At 44.3% G+C, this 18,861-nt stretch overlaps 1 protein-coding gene across 1 annotated transcript; it reads right to left on the reverse strand.

Annotated features, from left to right (window-relative positions):
- Nucleotides 1-4,146: 4,146 nt before the first annotated feature.
- Nucleotides 4,147-12,006, reverse strand: LOC133886855 (uncharacterized protein At1g10890-like). Its single transcript, XM_062326744.1, has 4 exons — nt 11,675-12,006; nt 9,881-10,096; nt 4,897-5,116; nt 4,147-4,663 (listed from the first exon to the last, which is right to left on the reverse strand). Exons 1-4 carry the CDS (start codon nt 11,812-11,814, stop codon nt 4,397-4,399), a joined length of 843 nt encoding a protein of 280 aa, XP_062182728.1. The 5' UTR covers nt 11,815-12,006; the 3' UTR covers nt 4,147-4,396.
- Between the last annotated feature and the right edge of the window lie 6,855 nt (nt 12,007-18,861).

An 18,861-nucleotide genomic window follows, 5' to 3' on the forward strand; every position in this document is an offset into this window, starting at 1 on the left:
TTGAGGTACTACTCTATCACACACCAAAACATCTCCATTAGCCACCTTCACCTGTATTGATTGAACTGGCATGGTGGGCAGGGCCAAAGTGTATACAAAAGCAGTGTTAACAAAACTATGTGAACTCCCACTATCAACCAAGATCAACATGACTTTATTTTGGACCAGGGCTCTTATTCTCAATTGATCTTTCTCCTTGGTTCCAGAAATAGCATTGAGAGAAAGCTGATATGTATCAGTGTCCAACTTATATTCCAATTTCAACTGTTGTAACACTATATCAGTTAAAGCCATTGTCATATCTTCAGTAGTCAGAGCATGAAGCTGTGCATGTGGCTTCTTTGTACAACTTTGAGCATGAGTGGGATCAAATTTGTCGCCACAATAGTAACAAAGACCATTTGCCCTTCTATATTTCCTTAATTGTCTTTCCTTCCATAATCCATTTCCTCTTTGCTCATCCTTTCCCATAGCTGATGTGGCTTTATTGCCAAAGTTATTCAATTGATACTTGGGCTTACCCTTAGCCAGCACTTGTTGTTGAACTCGAGCCAGTAGAGAAGCTCTATCAACAGACTCAGGAACCTGAGATTGCACTGCACCTCTCAATTCATACTTCAACCCTTTCACAAACTGAGAAATAAAGAAGAGCTCATCATAACCGATATTGTGCATAGCTATCTGATAGCGCAGATCCTCAAAAGTCTGAGTATACTCCTCTACAAATCCTATCTATTTTAACTCCAACAAAGCTCCTACTGCCTTCCAGTAGTCCTGAGCACCGAATTTCTCTTTGACAACCCCAATAAATTGATCCCAATTACCTAAACCCACTCTCAGTTTATGCACCTGCAACCATTTGGCTACCTTCCCTTCCATATGCAGAGATGCCGCAATAGGCCACATGGACTCCCCAATGTTATATAATTGAAAATAATCCAAGCATTTATCCTTCCAAATCCGCGGATGTTCACCATCAAACTTAGGAAATGACAACTTGGGCAAAACATTCCGATGCATATGCTGATTCTCTCCCCCACTCTGATATGGACCAAACATCGAACAGGTGTTATGAGGTTCACTTGAACACGACGGAGAAGCTGTCTGATGAACTCGAGGACCTAGTCGTGATAGAACCGGATCACCCCAAGGATTGGCCAGACGAGGAGGACTGCCGCCCTGGGGATCCACAAAATCCACCAATTGCGATAGAGTCATCTTGGCCATGGCATGACTCGCTGCGCCAGGATTTGCTTATCGAAACTGGATTGTTTGACAACCTTCATCATGATATCCAATTGAGCGCGCATTTGATATTACACGTCGTCAATCGTGGTCACCTTCACGAACAGCAAGTCCAAACGCTCCAGAACACGATCCCAATGCTTATCGGACTTCTTCTTGGCCGCCTCCATCTTCTCCAACATGAACAACGTCTGTGGAGAAGGCTTCGGTGGCGTCGTGATCGTCGGACCTCAAACTCAATGTATCAAAATGGATTTCTGGGATGTCAAATTCGTCATGTTGGCACACAGACGAATTCAATCTCGACCACCACTCAGGAATTACTGCACGAGTTGAAGGAATACCGCGACAATCAATCGAAGCGCCGCCGAGGATCGATGAATCTGATGCCACTTGTTACGCCCGTGGTCACTGGTGACGATTGTCATGACCTGAGCTAGCGACTCATCACAGAACAAAGAAGAACAAAGAGGATTTGGGAGTATTTGTTTCTGTTTTTCATTTCTTAGTTTGTTCTGATTACACGGCCAGGTTATATATCCCCCTCGGCCAACACTCTGTCCTCTGAGCCCACACATGCCAGCTCACCACTCACCTGACGACAGCTAGACAATTTTAAATTGAATTCGCCCAGAGCGCACCCAACACTTCAACGCTTTCTTTAGTTGCCGCTCCTGACACAGAAGTGCTCCAAGCAAAACAAGTCTAATCTCAGCAGCGATGGCTAGAACGACCATGCGACGGCGACAGTGCAGTGGCAGCGCGTTCCTTTTCAACTCCAACATCGGAGAGGTAGATAGCATTTATCTTCCTCTACCCCACCTATTTCTTGGTTGGCTAAAAACACTAGTTGGGTCGATCAGTACTTGCTTCTTGGTAGGATCCATGGCATGAACAGATGAGCAGTGTCATATCTTATAGTTTGGTCTAGGGTTTTGATTTTCCCCAATTGCAGAACATGGCTGTTATACTTGCTTCCCTATTGATGATCTGTCACATGGAGATAATGTTTATGTGTAATTTTGGTCATCATGATTACCTAGTTTTTTTAGTGTTCTATCCCTATGACATTTAGTACTCCATCAACGTAAGATGTATTTTGATTTGAAAAAGTCAAAGTTTAAGATTTTTTACCAACAATTAGTCAAATTATATATGTGTTTAGTGTACAAAAGTTACATCAATAGATTCATATTCAAAGGAATTTGAAGATGATTTTGTAGCAATTGAAATATGTTGCAAGAGAAATTAATGGTCAAAATCTTAGTTGTTGTGTTGTATGTCAGCCTCGTTTTGGCCCGAAAGTATGATCGAGGCTTGTTCCTTGTTTTGCTAGGATGCTTATTTCTGTGAGTGTAGTGATTTTTTATCTCTCTGTGATGGTTTGTTAGTTATACCTCTAGTTACAGAGAAGGTGCTGTTGATTTTTTTTTTAAGGTTCGGCAGTCTTTGTAGGTTAGTTTGGTGGCACTTCGGACTTGTGGTGGTCCCGGAGTGTTACAGTAGCATTCTAGCAGGAGCAGGAAGTAAGGTTTAATTTGAGAAGCACGTCTTTGAAATTTCTGTCATTTGCATATATTGGTGAATCTTGCACTTTTAGTCAGATATATTATACTGAATCTTGTACGTTTGGTCACAGCCTCAAAGTCATTTACATATTCTAATGTCATCTGAAGCAGAAGAGCTGCTCAAATTAAAAATTGAGCCTTAGTACTAACCAATTACTTAGGATATGAAAGTCTTCACCTTTAGGAGCAAGAGTCGGCCTTTGTACAAGCATCACGTCAGTTGATGGAAATTACTAGGTTTGGCAATACCTCTTTTCCATGAAGTTTGAAAGTTGGTCAAAAGAAACTTAAACACACAGAAAGAGGCTTGTTTCTTGGTTCGTCCGGAACCCATGCATCTCTTGTCTAATTGTCACCGAAATTGAATAGTCTAGATGACTTGGTACTTGCATTATGAACAAATCTATAACCGAGTAGATGACGACATGAATATATATGTAGAACTTGACAAAAAAGTGAGATGGTTTATTCCTAGAGACTTCTTGAACAAATCAACATGCTCCTGCACAAGTTACTTTTCATATAGTTGAGCATCTTTTTGTTAATATTTGAGCCTTCACTCCTCATGTCATCTGAAGCAGAAGAGCTGCTCATCTTCTGGTTGAGATCTCCAAGTTGAAAACAGCAAAGTTAATGTGAGGCGATCATGTAGTCTGAAACAGAAGAGTTCCTGGTTAGTACTGGACTTTGCCATCTTCTGGTTGGTAACGTGAAGGGATCATGTAATCTGAAGAAAATGCAAAGATGTCGTTTGATAGTCTAAAAATAGTTTACTTCAATGCTTTGCCCCGAACGTGAGAATGGTTGCAGAGGTCTAGCCATTTCTTGAGCCGTTGTTTGAACTCGTGGACATCACTCATCAGAAGGAGCTAGTATTTTTTATTTGGTAACTGTTACATTCATGGGCGGATCCCCGAGGGCACGGACTCCCACTCATTTTTATTTATTTAGTAACTGTAGACTTTTTACTGTAGCTACAGAAACTCAATAGCTACTGGCCCACTCAAATCTGGGCTGGATCCGCCCCTTGTTACATTGAAAAATTTATGTACCTGAGCTAGTAATCAACAAGAGCTAGTATATGTATGCATATAATCTTCTTTTGTAACTGTTACTCTTGGACATCAACAGGAGCTAGTAATCTTCTTGGACATCAGCAGGAGCTAGCCTATGTATGCATGGGTTTCTTTTTTCCTTTTGTGAGAAGAATATGTTCGAAACCGTGCATCAACAACACAGCTGAACAGGGTCATACCATATACGAGTACGCATATACGAGCACCCAGGCATTGTCGACCCACAAGACCCATCGTATCATGTGAACCAAACTGTCTCTGCAAATTGGGTCTACCCATGGCCCTTAATTAGTTGCATGGATACGTGGAGCAAGTCTGGGTCGAACCATGGACGCTCCTATTGCATCTCCTCAGTCTGGCTCACTAATACGAGCCAGGCTGAACCATACAGACAACCAATCGGGCCCTTAACCCATCACAATTTGTCTAAGGAAAACATGGGCAATTTCATAGAGATAGGTGGTTACAACAAACTAAAATGCTAATTTTCTTTTGGTGAATCAAACGCTACTTCATCCCAAGAGCGAAGGACAACTTTGGCCGCGACTTGTTCTTGCCCAGCAGCTTCATCTGGTTCTGCCTCTGCTGCTCTTCCTCCGTCTGTTTTCGTTTCAGGGCTTCCTCCCTTTCTTTCTGAAGCCTCTCCAGCTCCTGGTACCGCTCTAGTTCTTTCTGCTGCTGTTCCATTGCTTCTTTCATCAATGCCTCTTCGGCTTTCTTTTGTTCTTCCTCGAGCTTTTTCTCTAGCTCCTCTCGCTCCTTTTTTTCTCGTTCCTGCAGGCACAAAACCCCAGTAAACATTCGCTACAGGCAGGGTATGCAGCATATTGCACGAAGAGCCTAGTAATCAAGCAGCAGGAACCCAATAAGAATACAATCTGCTCAGGATATCCTATGGTGGCTTGTGAATTCCATGTGTTGATCAAGACAAAACCTTAAAATGATTTTTTTTCTCCACATTTCCTCAATGACAAATAACATAAAGCAAAAGAGAGAGAGAAGCTTGCCGCTTTCTGCTTGGCTTCAGTTAAAACTGCCTCCTTTTCTTTCTCAATTTGGGCCACTACCTCTTCATGTATCCTTCTTCGCCCTTCATCAATTCGTCGTTGTATTTCATGCTTAATTTCCTCACAATTCAAACTATCCTCAACTTTTTTCCTAATAGCTTGCTCAACTCTTTTTGCAGTTTCCTCCTCTAATAGTCTCAGTTCAACTTCTTTTTGGCGCCTGCAATTGAGATAGCAAGTTAAGGAAATGTACTACAAAAAGCAGGGTATGGCCAATGTCGATTTGTTATTCAACTCTTCAAGGCCATAAAAGCAGCCAAAAGCAAAGCACATGACTTAAAATCTTCAACACTATCTATGATCAACTATGCCTTTCATCAGCAGTGTTGAATACAACAAACTAATGCATTTCAGGCATACCTCTAGTACGTTCCAGATCCAAAAAATGAATTATCAAAACTGGGCAAGAGTAGATAAAGGATCACCAATTGCATCATCAAATATAACAAGTGGAACTATAGCAGTAGCTTCCTTCGGAAAAGCCTGTAGAGAAGAATGTCAAGTAACTTGTGGCAGGTTTAGAGCTGATCATGAAGCATTTCAGTATTCTAACTAAAGCAATTTTTACATGCTACATGCCCACCCAACGTTCACAGCAATTGTACAATGATTACTTACTATCATTTGTTAGTGTAACTGTGGAAGCAAGAAAACTTTGTATTGACTGGAATGGAAACAAACTAAGATCACACTGTAACTTAGTGTTTAGTCAAAAGACATAAGTTTCTGATGACACTTTAGCAAAGATGATTTCTTGCAATGATTACAAAATCTAATGGTTTGAGTTTCCTGGGTTACGAGCAGAATCACTATCATAAAAAGTTGTTTTCGACTTAAAATTGATGGTACTAGTGAGCAGAATCACTATCATAAAAAGTTGTGTTCGACTTAAATCGACGGTGCTATTAAGATGTAATTAATTTTGTGTGTACCCTTCTTTTATTCTTTTAAACTCCGCCTATATTGTCTCGACATAGCCGGTCCCAAGCCCGGGTAAAGGAGGAGGGTTGTGATAGGCTTGGCGAGCCAACATAAAACTCAGCCACTCTTATGGAGATGAAACCCGAAAGAAAATCGTTGGGGCGTAACCCTCTTAGCGACGCGCCACATTGGAACCCGGATGTGGTGTTAAATGAGCAAGGGCCGGGCCGTCACCCCCTTGGTGGCGCACCATATCTTGATCTGGATACGGTGATAAGTGGGCAAGGATCGGGTCGTCGCATCCTTAGTGGCGCGCTACATCGGCGCCCGGGTGTAGTGAAAAATGAGCAAGGGTCTTCGCATTTGACTCGACGAGTGCGAAGGGTAAGGAAGCTAGCCGAGCCAAGTAGGATCCACTTAGGTAGCTGAAACGTAGGGTCCCTGACGGGTAAGCTACGGGAGTTAGTTGATACAGCGGTGAGGAGACGGGTTAATATCCTATGCGTCCAAGAAACCAAATGGAAAGGACAGAAGGCGAAGGAGGTGGAGGATACCGGCTTCAAGCTGTGGTACACGGGGACAACTACAAATAAGAATGGAGTAGGCATCTTGATCGACAAGAGCCTCAAGTATGGAGTGGTAGACGTCAAGAGGCAAGGGGACCAGATTATCCTGGTCAAGCTGGTCGTTGGGGACTTAGTTCTCAATGTTATCAGCGCGTATGCCCCTCAAGTAGGCCACAATGAGAGCACCAAGAGGGAGTTCTGGGAAGGCCTGGAGGACATGGTTAGGAGTGTACCTATTGGCGAGAAGCTCTTCATAGGAGGAGACCTCAATGGCCACGTGGGTACATCCAACACAGGTTTCGAGGGGGTGCATGGGGGCTTTGGTTATGGAAGCAGGAATCAAGAAGGAGAGGATGTCTTAAGCTTTGCTCTAGCCTACGACATGATCATAGCTAACACCCTCTTTAAAAAAAGGGAATCCCATCTAGTGACCTTTAGTAGTGGCCAACACTCTAGCCAGATCGATTTCGTCCTCTCGAGAAGAGAAGACAGGCGTGCTTGCCTAGATTGTAAGGTGATATCTGGAGAGAGTGTTGTCCCTCAACATAAGCTTTTGGTGGCTGACTTCCGCTTCCAGATACGTGTCCAGCGGGATAAGCACGCTAAAGTCGCTAGAACGAAGTGGTGGAAGCTCAGGGGGGAAGCGGCTCAAGCTTTCAAGGAGAGGGTAATTAAGGAGGGCTCTTGGGAGGAAGGAGGTGATGCAAACAATATGTGGATAAAGATGGCGACTTGCATTCGGAAGGTGGCTTCCGAGGAGTTTAGGGTGACGAGGGGAAGTAGAAGCGAAGCGAAAGATACCTGATGGTGGAACGAGGATGTCCAGAAGGCTATCAAGGAGAAGAAAGAATGTTTCAAACGCCTACACTTGGACAGGAGTGTTGACAACGTAGAGAAGTACAAGGTGGCGAAGAAGACCGCAAAGCGAGCAGTGAGTGAAGCAAGAGGTCGGGCGTATGAGGACCTCTACCAGCGGTTAAACACGAAGGAAGGGGAAAGGGACATCTATAAGATGGCCAAGATCCGTGAGAGGAAGACGAGGGATGTCAACCAAGTCAAATGCATCAAGGATGGGACAGATCAACTTCTGATGAAGGAAGATGAGATTAAGAATAGATGGCGAGAGTACTTCGATCAGTTGTTCGATGGAGGAGGTGAGAGCTCTTCCATTGAGCTGGACGACTCCTTTGATGATGCCAACAGGCGTTTTGTACGAAGGATTCAGGAGTTTGAGGTCAAGGAGGCTTTAAAAAGGATGAAAGGAGGCAAGGCAATGGGCCCTGATGGTATCCCTATTGAGGTGTGGAGATGCCTTGGAGACATAGCAATTGTATGGCTAACTAAGCTTTTCAACCTCATTTTTTGGGTAAACAAGATGCCCTAAGAATGGAGACGGAGTATATTAGTACCAATCTTCAAGAATAAGGGGGATATTCAAAGTTGTACTAATTACCGTGGGATTAAGCTGATGAGCCATACGATGAAGCTATGGGAGAGAGTCATTGAACACCGCTTACGAAGAATGACAAGCGTGACCAAAAATCAGTTTGGTTTCATGCCTGGGAGGTCGACCATGGAAGCTATCTTCTTGGTACGACAACTTATGGAGAGATACAGGGAGCAAAGGAAGGACTTGCATATGGTGTTCATTGACTTAGAGAAGGCCTACGATAAGATACCGCGGAATGTTATGTGGTGGGCCTTGGAGAAGCACAAAGTCCCAACAAAGTATATTACCCTTATCAAGGATATGTACGATAATGTTGTGACAAGTGTTCGGACAAGCGATGGTGACACCAATGATTTTCCAATTAGAATAGGACTGCACCAAGGGTCAGCTTTGAGCCCTTATCTTTTTGCTTTGGTGATGGATGAGGTCACAAGGGATATACAAGGTGAATGGAAAGTTGGAGCTGTGGAGACAGACCTTGAAGTCGAAGGGTTTTAGGCTTAGTAGAACTAAAACTGAGTACATGAGGTGCGATTTTAGTACTACTAGGTACGAGGAGGATGGGGTTTGCCTTGACGGGCAGGTGATACCTCAGAAGGACACCTTTCGATATTTGGGGTCGATGCTGCAGAAGGATGGTGAAATCGATGAAGATGTGAGCCATCGAATCAAAGCCTGATGGATGAAGTGGCGCCAAGCTTCCGGCGTCCTCTGCGACAAGAGAGTACCACAGAAGCTAAAAGGCAGGTTCTATAGGACGGCAATTAGACCTGCGATGTTGTATGGCGCAGAATGTTGGCCAACTAAAAGGCAACATGTCCAACGGTTGAGTGTAGCGAAGATGCGCATGCTGAGATGGATGTGTGGCCACACAAGAAAGGATCGGGTTCGGAATGATGACATACGTGATAGAGTTGGTGTAGCATCAATTGAAGAGAAGCTTGTCCAACATCGTTTGAGATGGTTTGGGCATATACAACGCAGGCCCTCAGAAACGCCTGTACATAGCAGAAGAATAAAGCGTGTGGATAATGTCAAGAGAGGTCGAGGTAGACCAAACTTGACATGGGAGGAGTCTGTAAAGAGGGATCTGAAAGACTGGAATATCACCAAAGAACTAGCCATGGACAGGGGTGCGTGGAAGATAGCTATCCACGTGCCAGAGCCATGACTAGACTTGCAAGATCTTATGGGTTTCATCTCTAGCCTACCCTAACTTGTTTGGGACTGAAAGGCTTTGTTGTTGTTGTTGTTGTTGTCTCTTGAGGCAAGCCTTTATTCCACTGTTAAATTTCAAGTCCAAAACAAACTTCCAGGAAGAATATAAATGTTTGACTAGCAAATCTCAGAAAGAACGCTCCTTCAGAGTTACTAATTCAACTTGCTAATCTATGTATTGCATGAGGAACCTTTTAAAAGCTCTCGAAGTATGCGGTAAAGAAGCCATTCCATTTCTTAGTAGATAACATATGGAAAAATATGTCTTGCTCAGAAGCCAACTTATATTTGTGGGCAGAAAATTACAATGGGCATTTTGTTCCATGCAAGACAGGATTTTCTTAGAACAGCCATCTTAGTTCTAATGCACTTTTATCTCTAAATGATTTCTGTGGAGCTATCTTGCAACACCTGAAGACACAGTTACAAAGAAAGCAAGAGCTCCTACCAGATTGGAGAGTTGGAAGCTCAATCATCTTATAAAACAAAAGATGCCCACACTCAATAATCATATCCTTAAGTATCTTTTATCATTATTACTTACAAAATCTAAGAATAATAAAACTGCAGCAGATGTATCCAGATAATTAGACCACAGATAACCAAATAGAGCTGACCTTGTTATACATTCTGGCGCAAACAGCAGCTAAATTAATACAATTTCATTAATGACATCATAAAAGAGGTGTGGATAAGGGTGCAACTGAAAAAAGTGTGGTCATAAGAAGCCATAATATACACTCTATGTAGCAAAGCAGATACTCCCCACCTTTTCTTTTCTTCTTCTAGCCTTTGCTTATCAATAGCATTCTTATTCTCTGTCGATCCGAGGTGAGGACTTTGAGATTTGGTGATTGGAGAGCTAGTGACACTCCGACTTCTCTTTCTTCTGTAACGCTTTTGTGATGCTGATCGACTCTTGCGCCTCCTAGGCGATGGAGAACGGCTCTTGCGCCTTCTTGGGGAAGGTGAAGGGCTCTTCCTTCTGGATACAAAGATTATCATTGTGAGGATAAAAATAGGGGCATAGCAGCTTTAAACAAGGAGTTACTGTCATCTCCTGAAGCCCTAAAACATGAGCAAAAGCAGTTACCTCAAACACTGTTAGAATAACCTTTGAGGCTGAGCATTCCACAGCAATACAGCACAGAGTAAAATCTTTGTAGATTCCATGCTTTTTACGAGAGGAGCTCTTGTTAGTCCGTACAGACAAGCAATGCAAAACATGGCACTATATTTAAGCATCATCTCCTCACATATTCCAAGCTGCCTTGTTGTACAATCTTTTTAAAAATATTTACTAATTGTTCAGAAATACTGCTGGTTGTATATCAGATTCATGCCATAAGCAACATCACTCCAAGACCCTGTTTGATTAAGGGAATTATAATCTAATCCTATCAGGTTTAGCCTGAATGAATATATTAAACAAACAATAAACTCTCTGCCCACTTTCACTGTCCTCATGCACGGAAGACCGCAGTTTTGCGGGAGCAACTGCCCCAGCCATATATAATAGTTTCTAGTGTTACCTGGACACCCGTGTCCATTTTTTTTCCGAATCGGACACCCCGAATCTGAATCGGATTTCGACACCCGCATCAGAATCCGAGTCAGATTCCGAGTTGTATTTCGCGTATCCAAATTTTCTTTGCTGAATCGGATATCCAAATCTAAGTCAGATTCTGACACCCGTGTCCGCATCCAGGTGACACTGATAGTTTCCTCTTTGAGGCTCATGTATCCAGATCATTATTGACTACTGCAAAACTGGGCAGGTTTGGTACGAGGGGTTGGCTAGAAAGATGAGTCTGAAGAAGAATCTCATGGGTCAGGACTGAGAATGCAGTTCAGCAGATTGCAGGACTGCTTGCCTAAACAAATAGGGCATGACATCTCTTCTGCTAAAAGAAAACGGCAACTGAGTCCTTAATATCATCGATTTTCTCAATGCCACCTGTGGCCAACACAAAGGCAAGGGCAGTGTTGTTCCTGAACACACAAATAACCGGAAATGAAAGCGGCAAGCAGTAAATAACCGTGCATAGGCATGCAAAGGTGCACCGGATGCATGTAGTTAACACTACTTTGCTCTATCCCAACACCACAGCATGATGATGATTTCTCTCTGACCGGCATAAGAAGTTCCTAAAAGTTTCAAATAGGCTGTTTCCCTTAGATGTATCTTATCCCAGATTTTCCAAAGGGGATCTATGACGTTCAGGCATCTCTTATCCATAGCGCTGTGAATACTTCACACTTTCATAGTACAATTACCTGAAGTTTGATATAGAAAAACACACTAGCTATCTCTAACTAAAACATCAAGCAACTATCAACAGATCTAGGACCATGAAAAGAACCACAAGTTTCATTTCCATCAAACAAGCTACGGTACATCCCATGACGCCATGGCAACGAGATAAAAAAAAAGATTTAACAGTGGATTAGAATCATCACATCTTTTTGCTACCTACATCATATCCATTACAGTAAAAAGAAAGGCCAAGGAAAGGCGCCAGACGCCCAGATTGCGATCGCGTGACAGGGGAGGTGACGTCACCTATACGATGGACGATAGGGGGACCTGATGCGGACGGGGCTGGGGCTGCGGTCCCTGCGCCCCCTCCGGCCGCGGTACCGCGGCGGGGACGGTGACCGCCGCCGCCTGCGCGGCGGCGACGGCGACAGGTCGCGCGGCATCGCGCGCGAATCTAGAGCCTCCGCGGAGCCCGCTGCCCGCGGATCCGGTCGGGGACCGTACGATCCTACGATTTTTGGGGGATCGACGGCGGCTGGGTGGGAAAGCGGGAGGCCGCTGGAGTTGTCGCCGCCGCCGCCGCACGGGTGGAGATGAGGCGAAGAAGGGTTGGCTGTTCTGCGCAATATATCTAGTGGCAAGTTAGTGTAATTAACCGGCAAGGGTAGGCCCAGTTACGTAAGTCCGGTGCGGCCTGTGGAGAAGCAACCGATTCCAATCTCGATGCGATGCGTGACGGGAACGTGACGGGCTGTACCCCGCAGCTTTTTTTTTTTTAAGGACAAACAAATTTTAGATAGAGATCCTGTGCCATTGTACAGCATTAATCATATGTTTTCTTACCTTAAGAATAGAATCTCAGGTCCAAGATTTAGGTCCATTAGTTCCAATTCTCTAATAGGATGAGTTAGGGAAATATTTAACTTTGAGAATTTGTACCCATAAAGCATCTGACTCCTTGAGCATTCTCCACACAAGACCTGTGACAAGAGCTTCATTTAAAGTATTCAAATCTCTAAACCCTAGACCTCCAAATCGTTTAGGAATACAGATTTTGTTCCAAGCGGAGAGACACAAGGGTTTATTGGAATTTTCAAGATTATTACCTTTCCACCAAAAGTGTCTTATAATGCTAGTAAGTTCATCGGTGAAAGATTTTGGAAAAAGCACATGAGACATATAGTAAATTGGAATGGAAGAGAAAATTGATTTTATAAGAGTAGAACGAGTAGCATGGAGAACATTATGTAACATCTTGAGTTTTAAGTATGTTAATTAATTATAAATTTCATTACAAATTAAAACTTTTTATGATTAATTAGCTAGCTAAGGTTAGAAAAATAGGCATATGAATGTATATACACCAGTATATATACATTCATACGTGTATTAAGTATGTTAAGTTGACTAGGAGTCCCAAGATGAACTAGAGTCAAATTCAAAATAGTCCTTGCATTGAGTTTGTTCATATACTTTGGTTTGAGGTTTTTATGGTTCTTTGTGTGGACATTGAAATTTAATGTCTCTCAATTTCAAATCTATTCTTAGATTCTATTTCAGCTCAAATCCAATTCGAATTCAAATCCTTTGATTTAAATCATTTTCAAAAATCCCAAGATCTAAATCCAAGATCACAATTCAAATATGTTTATTTGAATTGATAATAATCCGAAGTCAAATCTCATCTTTGAATTTAAACCCAAACCTCCTTTCTTTTCCTTTTTCTCATTTCTCACCTGGGCCTAATTTTTCACTTTCTTCTCGAGCCATCTCCCCTTTCCTTCATCTCTGTTTTGGCCTGAGCGCCAGCCAGCTCGTCTTTCTTTCCTTCCCCCCTTTTCCCCTCCTAAGCGCTTGGCTCACTCGGCACGCTGCCGGCCCAACCGCTCCAGCGCGAGCTCACCCGCACTCGAGCACGCGTGGCCGTCCACGTGTCGGCCATCCCGCCGCCGTCCGCGCGCCCTCTCCCCTCTCCTTCCTCCTGTGCGACGCCGCGCTGACCATCATTTTCCTCTCCATGAAAAAAAATCCTCGACCGACCTCCGCACCCTCTCTCTCTCTCTCTCTCTCTCTCTCTCTCTCTCTCTCTCTCTCTCCTCCTTTCTCTCTCTCCACCCATGCTCGCGCGCCCATACCTCTGCGACGCGCGACTTTCGCACCCATGCATGCACATGGACGGCACAGAGCACCCGTACTGCGGGAAAAACGATGGGCGCTGCCTCGCCACCTCGTCGTTGCGCTGCCTGTCGACGTCCGCTCGACGCCAGCGTGATCGCCGCCTCTCTGCTCACCTCTCCCTTCTATAAATAGCATAGCCTAGTCTTTCTCTCTCTCTCTCTCTCTCTCTCTCTCTCTCTCTCTCTCTCTCTCTCTCTCTCCATTTCGTCTCACCACCGCGCTACTGTCGTTGCCATTCTCGCCACCGCAGCTCGCCGTTATCGATCTACCGCCCGTGTGCTGTCGTCATCCCTGTGTCGCTCTCCGTTGGCCGGAAGCCCGACGTGAGACCGTTCGAGCCGGAGCCGATCCGCTCCCCCGCCAACCCGCAAACTCTCCGTCGGTCGTCGTCTCCGTGCACGGTGAGCACCCCGGGCCCCTAGCACCCCCTCTTAGATAGCATGTAGTCGTTATGCTCTCTCTTGGCTGGTTGCCGCTCGCCAGCATGTATTTATCTTCCGCCGCCGTACTTTTGCTCATCGCCAGCGTGCTGGTGCTCCGTTTGTGTGGTCGGCCATCGTGCTGTGATACCTAGGGGCCTCATGCCCCTTTTCTTTACAGGTTGGCACCTCCCAGTGCAGGGGAAGTGCTGCCCAATTTTTCCTGTGACGATGCCCCCTCTTTGGCCGCCATCTGGTACCGCTTCCACCGCCGGCCGCCGACGTTGAACCCACCACCGAGTCCACCGTGCTGTGTAGATCCTCGGCGTGGAATTCCCATCATGAAACCCTGGCCGGAACGCATCGCCAGCGAGCCTTCCGGCGACCTCCATCGCAATCCCTCACCGTTGCTATTCTCTCCCCATTCTCCGCCATGCGTCCGACCTACCAAGCTGGCCCAGCCTCCCATAGGCCGCGCCCCCATGGGTCGGCCCAGCTCTGCAGCCCGCTAAGCCACCCAACCCAAACTGTGCAACCCAAGGCCCAGCCCAACCCATCTAGGCCCAGCTCCGACCTAATTTGGGCCCAGCTCGACCCAGTTGGGTACTGTTCATGTGGGTCCCACCAAATCACTTATGGGCCCAAGCTACTGTTCAGTGGGCCCTCCTTGTGAGCCCCACCTATAAATAGTTCTATTTCATAATTTCTCGATTTAATTTAGATTAAATCTTCTAGGAGTCATAACTTCTCCGTTATGGCTCCGATTTCGGCAATTCATTCGCTGAATTTCATCTAAAATCAAGATTTACTCATCTATCATATTGTGATATCTATTAGGACCCATTTGGCTTTCTATTTGGTTTTATTCGATTATTCGCTAGTATAGCCAATTGTTAATCGTAGCTGTAATTGCAAAAGCACACGAGTTCTGCGAGTGCTGCGCAGGAAGCATCAGGAGTGAGGAGGATCCTGACTACAACTAATACTTTGAAGAGAGCTTCGGAGAAGGCAAGTCATATCTCCTTGATCATATTGAACCTATGTTTTCAACTAATCTACACGATCAACTAAAACTGGATTTTTATTGCATGTGCTATGTAATGTGCTTTTACAAACTGCTTATAGTAGTTAATCCTATTAAACACTTGCCATGCCTTAAATGTTATCATATAAAATACATATCACCTAGGTTTATTTGTTGTTATTTATATTAATGATAGATGATGTCTTGATATCTAGCATGCTTAGGATTGAGTACGTCTCCTCGGAGCCGTCGCTTTTAAAACACATCTTATCGGAGATAAGATTACTGTTATCAATGATAACTCATATACTATGAATCATTTATGGTTGTGAATTCCGTAATGGTTGTGAAATCCTTGATGTCATATGAGATGTTGTGAGGACCCGTCCAAACAGTATTCAAATTAATCATCAGGCGGATCATTATTCATAATCCAACCTCGACGATTAACCCGAATACCATTCCGACAGTCCCGGCACGTGTTTTGTGCCCAAAAATCAGAACACATGCCTCCAACATAGTGCATCACAACATAGCTTAATAAAGAGCAAGTAATAGACATTTATATTACAAATATTAAGCATGCAACAAGTTATCACAATTTACAACAAAAGAGAGCTAGGAGGAGACTAAAACCTGCTAAACTCCCAACTAGCAAAAGAACTAAGCAGCGGAAGACTAAAAGCTATACAACAAAAGGATATGGAGCCATATGCCCTTAGGCTCCATACCAAAACACTGAGTTTCGGAGTATAGTGTGCTACTCCTGCCCGCCACCCTGATCGGCAGGCACAAAGTAGCCAAACACCGCCTCTTCCTCGCCGACAGGAGTACCTGAAAGCGCAGGCATGAGTACGAAGTTACTCGCAAGACTTAAACCATATATAACACATATACATAGCTCGACTCCAAGGATTATGCATTGATCATTAGCAAGGATGAACCACAGGTTAAGTAAAACATATGCACTAAGCATTCTAGACATATGTATGAGCGACTGAAACTTTACCAAGCATATGAAAACTACCCTGCACCTAACAATTGAAACATGTAACTGTAACAACATGTATATCAATAAGTAACAAGTACCACATCACCATCTCCCACATACCAAACCACAAACCATACTCGAAACTCTACGACCGGGTGCAAATGAAACAATAGCATGCTCATGACCGAGAGCGCGGCGGTTCGAACTATTTATACACCCTGCAGCAGGATACTCCTAGACCCACACGACACGAGGACTATACGGCTTGTGCCACCCGCTAAAGTGCACACAAGGGGGTACCCGTGACAACCTTTCCCAACCAGCCCCAACCGTGTGGGAGCATGCATCGCTCGGCGCAGCGATACTAGAACTACTCCCGGAGCAAACTAGTACCGCTTACAAGCCCGCCCGCTCACATCGTCGATGTTCACGCCCACAAAGCCACAGCTGTGAAGGTATTCGGCTCGCCTTACCATTAGATCGGCATGTGGTGAGTAAGGTAAGTACTAAAGCTAACTACCCTGACGATCGGCCTTAAACGATGCAAGCGGTCTACAGTGTCCGGTCTTCCTCTACCGGCCTACCCAGGGGAACTCCACATCCGGGCAGGACAAAACACCATCCTAGCACCGCCCACATCTCGTCTTATACTCACCACTCATACAACCATCCCAACCTCAACAAGTGTGTGTAACTATAAGAAGGTTATATGCTCGTGAACAACGGAACGCGCCGTCGTTCGACTTCTACCAAATGACCTAAGCATGGCTAAGCATATAAGTCGAACTCGTGTCTATACATTGACAACATCTCAAGGCTACAAGGAATATAAATACACAAGTATTCAAGGTAGAAGAATGCAATCGGCATAGGTTCTACCCACTGATACCCGACACTGACTCACTAAATATGCATCCATACATAAGCATAATTTATCAATTTTAGACTTATCCAATTACACAAGAGGGATCAATATGCTTAGTTGCTTGCCTTGCTGTTCAGGTGGATCTCCTTCGTTCTCCTGGAAAACCGGCTCGACGTTCTCTAAAAAGAATAACGTTACTGAAAGTGCGGAACCTCCGGAGAAATCTCCGGAACCTCAAGACATATGCGGACTATCCGCAAAATTATGCGGAATATCCAGACATTTGCGCAACTCAGGCAAACTCCGGACTATCTGGAGAATTCTCCGGATACTCCGGGCATGTGCGGACCCTCTGAACTTTGTCCGGACACTCCGGACATCGACAGGAAATGTGTTTTCGCCAATTCGTTGATCGATTCAATTTGAACACTAGACATACTTTACCTAAACATGGTCATACACTATATAAGGGGTTTAGATCCAATTAATTACGCAATGTTAAATATTGAAACCATTTCAATGACTCATTAAACCTTAGTGTGTATTTCATTAACTAACAGAATTCAAACACTCATCTCATGGCTCATAGTATTTTTAATGTGCAGAGCATGTTAATACAAGGCTAACAAAAGTGGTTTCATAATTTTAGGACATGGCAACAACTAACCGTGACCTAAACAAGCCGAAACACATTTAATTAACTCACTAATTCTCAAAAATATTTTCTAGAGTTCCAACATTTTTAACACATAGTTCACACTCATACGAAGCTAACGCAACTAGTCTCATGTCGTTTGGAGTTCGGATGAATAAATTATGAATTTTACAAGCCTCAATACGCCTGATGAATAGTAAGTGCAGACCCTCTGTACTTTTCTACGGAACCTCCACACTTTTGCGGACTATCCGCACTTTTCTGCGGAGGTTCCGGACTACGGAACCTCCGGACAATTTTTCGGAGGTTTCGGACTTTCCAGAACTGCTCCTATTTGAGGGGAAACTTTGCCAAATCGATTTGCGATCTTTTCCACTCCAAAGGGGATGTTTAGGAGAGTTTAGAGAGTCTAGAACTCACTCATCAACCTAGCAACTTGATTCCTAACTCAATTTCATCAAAATCCTCATTTTTGGTCCAAAATATCAAGAACTCATGAACTTTGCTAAAACTAGAAATCGACCAACCAAACTACGAATTATTGTCATGGGAAACCTAAGAGACTTACCCACGGAGCTTGTGAAGGTTGGTGACCACCGGGAAATGGAGGAAACGCTTGGGAGACGATGAATTCCGGTGTTCTTCATGTTTCGACCTAGAACACCAAAAGATACCAAAATTGGTTCGAATCTTTCGGGAAAACGAAAATGAATTGGAGGGATGGATAGCTCATAGCTTGTGATTGCATGAGTACCATATGCATACCTTAGTTCCTCCTCTTGAGCTCGGATTTGAGAAGGAATGGAGAGAGGGCTTGAGAGCTTGAGTGGGGAGGAGAGGGAGCTCCTCCTTGGCCGGTTGAGCACGTGAGTGAGAGTGGGAGCAGGTGGGGAAGAGAGAGGGGGCAGGTGAGCTGCCCCTTTGGGGTGGTTGAAAGGTGGGGCCACATGTGGGTCCCACATGTTAGAGACAAAGAGTCCAATTTCGCTGCGAAATCAATTCTTTTCTCTCCCGTATTTTTTTTCTCTCATCTAAATGATTTCATACGAATGCATTAACATTCCGAATTATAATTATGCAAAAAATTAAACATAATGCTTAAAAAGTATAATTATGCTTAATTGCGTGATTAAAAATTTGGGACGTGACAAACCTCCCCCCCCCCCCTAAAAAGAATCTCGCCCCGAGATTCGACACGAGTCAGGGAAGAGCACGATGAGTCTAGAAACCACACTGTGAGAAGTACCACGCTGTGGACACTTTCACGCGGTGAGTGATGGAACCCAAAGCAATACCTTTAATCCACATGTGTGATGAGCATAGACATGCAAGAGGTCCCAATTGTACAAAACTCACAC

This window comes from Phragmites australis, chromosome 12 (genome assembly GCF_958298935.1).
Source record: "Phragmites australis chromosome 12, lpPhrAust1.1, whole genome shotgun sequence".
Classification (NCBI taxonomy): Eukaryota; Viridiplantae; Streptophyta; class Magnoliopsida; order Poales; family Poaceae; genus Phragmites; species Phragmites australis.

Coding starts and splice junctions, on each gene's coding strand:
- LOC133886855 (XM_062326744.1), bottom strand. CDS start 11,814: ATGCCGCGCGACCTGTCGCCGTCGCCGCCGCGCAGGCGGCGGCGGTCA. Junction 10,097..11,674: donor CCCTATCGTCCATCGTATAG/GTGACGTCACCT, acceptor CTTTGTATCCAG/AAGGAAGAGCCCTTCACCTT. Junction 4,664..4,896: donor CTGAAGCCAAGCAGAAAGCG/GCAAGCTTCTCT, acceptor TTGTGCCTGCAG/GAACGAGAAAAAAAGGAGCG.